Consider the following 2,272-nt stretch of genomic DNA (forward strand, 5'->3'; position numbering starts at 1 on the left):
TTCTTTGTTTTTGTTGTTGTTGTTGTTGTTATTTTTTTGCTATTCTTCTTCTTCTTCTTGTTTTTACTATTGTAGTATTTGTCTCTGTTGTTTTAGATGTTGTTGTTGTTATTGCTATTTTTACTATCGCAATTGTTGTTGTTATTACTGTTGTTATTTTTTCTATCGCAATTGTTGTTGTTGTTTGTTGTTGTTGTTGTTATTGTTGTAATTTTTACTACTGTTGTTGTTGTTTCTTTCTTATTAATATTGTTTATTATTGCTGATGTTGTTGTACTTGTTGCTGTTGCTGTTGTTGTTTTTACTATTGTACCTGTTGCTTTAACTGTTGTTGTTTTTGTTGTTGTTGCTGTTGTTCTTGCTATTTTTACTATCGCAGTTGTTGTTGCTGTTGTTTTTGTTGTTGTTATTGTTGTTGTTTTTACTATTGTTGTTGTTACTTTCTTATTGTTGTTGTTTTTTTTTTGGCTGATGTTGTTGTACTTGTTGCTGTTGTTGTTGTCGTCATTCATTGTTGGTTTTGTCTTCGTTATTTGTTGATGTTGTAATTATTGCCGTTATCGCTGCTGCTTTTATTTGTTGTTGTTGTTGTTATTTTTACTATTTTTGTTGTTGTTTGTTGTTACTTATTGCTTTTTAATGGCTGATGTTGTTGTACTTGTTGCTGTTGTTGTTGTTGTTGTTGTTGTTGTTGTTGATGATGATGATAATAATGTCGTTAGGTTTTTGCTTTTGTTTTTTTGTTGTCGTTTCTATTGTTGGTGTGGTGGTGGTATTGGAGGTCGTAGTGTTGGTGTCGGTGGTGACGGTAGTGGGATTAGCATCGTTAATTGATATTAATTATCTGGAGAAAAATCGTGAGCTTTTGTATAGCGCAATATCTACTAAATGTGCTCAAAGGGCGTTACAAGGGGTCTCTGACCAACAGCAACACGTAACATTTAGAACGAGACATGACGCTGTTAGGCGATATTACCATTTTTTTCTGACAGAGACAACGCTGTTAACAGCTAGCTACTTATTTTACACCTGAGTACGTGAGAGAATGTGAGTAAAGAGCCTTTTCCAAGGACTGTGTATTTTTATCGATATCATGACGGTAACAATACTAATTATATTATTAGTAATAGTAGTGATGATGATGATGATGATGATGATGATGATGTTAATGATGATGTTAATGATGATGATGATGAAGATGATGATGATGATGATGATGATGATGATGATGATGATGATATGAATGATGATGATGATGATGATGATGATGATGATGATGATGATGATGATGATGATAATAATGATGATGATGATGATGATGATGATGATGATGATTGATGGTGATGATGATGACGATGACGACGATGATGATATAATCTTTGTACTATCTTTCTCACAGCAATCCTATGACAGCTTGTGGATCACTCCCAACAATGGATTTATCAAAATGGACAAGTGGTGGTGGTGGTGGTAATAATGATGGTGGAGGCGGTGGTGGTGGTGGTGGTGGTAGGGATAGAGGTGGTACCTTGGATGGTGGTCGTGGAGGACGTGGTCAGTAAGCCTGACGAACGAGATGACCGACAGGTGATAAAGCTAGAATTGAGAGTGTTGTGAATAATGGTGGAGGTGGGGAGGGAAGGCAGTTTGTGAAGATGGAAACGGGGAGCCGGGGTTGATGATGATGATGATGATGATGATGATGATGATGATGATGATGATGATGATAATGATGATGATGATGGTGTTAATAAATTCTGAACTTACCCAGCAACTATCTTTGTATTGTTCATTGTATTGAAATATTTCGAGATTACTAATGAGAGTATACGAGAAGGTTTTTTTTTCTTCTGATAGCCAAAGAGACGATCTTTTTTAGTTTGTTATTAGAAGACAGTTTTCCAAACCTACAACCAAGAAAGGCCAATTTGCATATAGGCAAAGAACGGAGAATGGCTGAAGGAAGTTGACAACTTAAAGTACCTAGGAGGTTGGACCTAAAGCAGTTCCTCTGATATTTCTGTCAGAAAAGCATTGGCTTGGTGTACCTGTCACAAACTCAGGAAAATCTGGAGCTCAAATCTACAGAAGGAAATAAAGAAGAGACTGTTCCTGACAACGGTAGAGTCAGTGCTTCTATATGGAGCAGCGACATGGACTCTAACAAAAGCCCTTGAGAAGCAACTGGACGGCTGCTACACTCGTATGCTGCGGATGGTCTTCAACGTTAGCTGGAAAGAGCACATGTCGAATGAAGAACTCTACCGTGACC

At 36.8% G+C, this 2,272-nt stretch overlaps 1 protein-coding gene across 1 annotated transcript in view; it reads left to right on the forward strand.

Moving 5' to 3' along the window:
- The window catches only part of LOC144956458 (peroxidase-like protein 3), a 24,529-nt gene extending 22,755 nt beyond the window's left edge, over positions 1-1,774 (forward strand). The window contains exon 13 of the mRNA XM_078886961.1: positions 1,400-1,774. Coding sequence (XP_078743087.1) covers positions 1,400-1,562 — 163 coding nt within the window. The 3' untranslated portion in view covers positions 1,563-1,774. The remainder of the gene's footprint in view (positions 1-1,399) is intronic.
- The last annotated feature ends 498 nt before the right edge of the window (positions 1,775-2,272 follow it).

This window comes from Berghia stephanieae, chromosome 11, assembly GCF_034508935.2.
Source record: "Berghia stephanieae isolate SIO BIC M18660-M18661 chromosome 11, UCSD_Bste_1.3, whole genome shotgun sequence".
NCBI classification, from domain to species: Eukaryota; Metazoa; Mollusca; class Gastropoda; order Nudibranchia; family Aeolidiidae; genus Berghia; species Berghia stephanieae.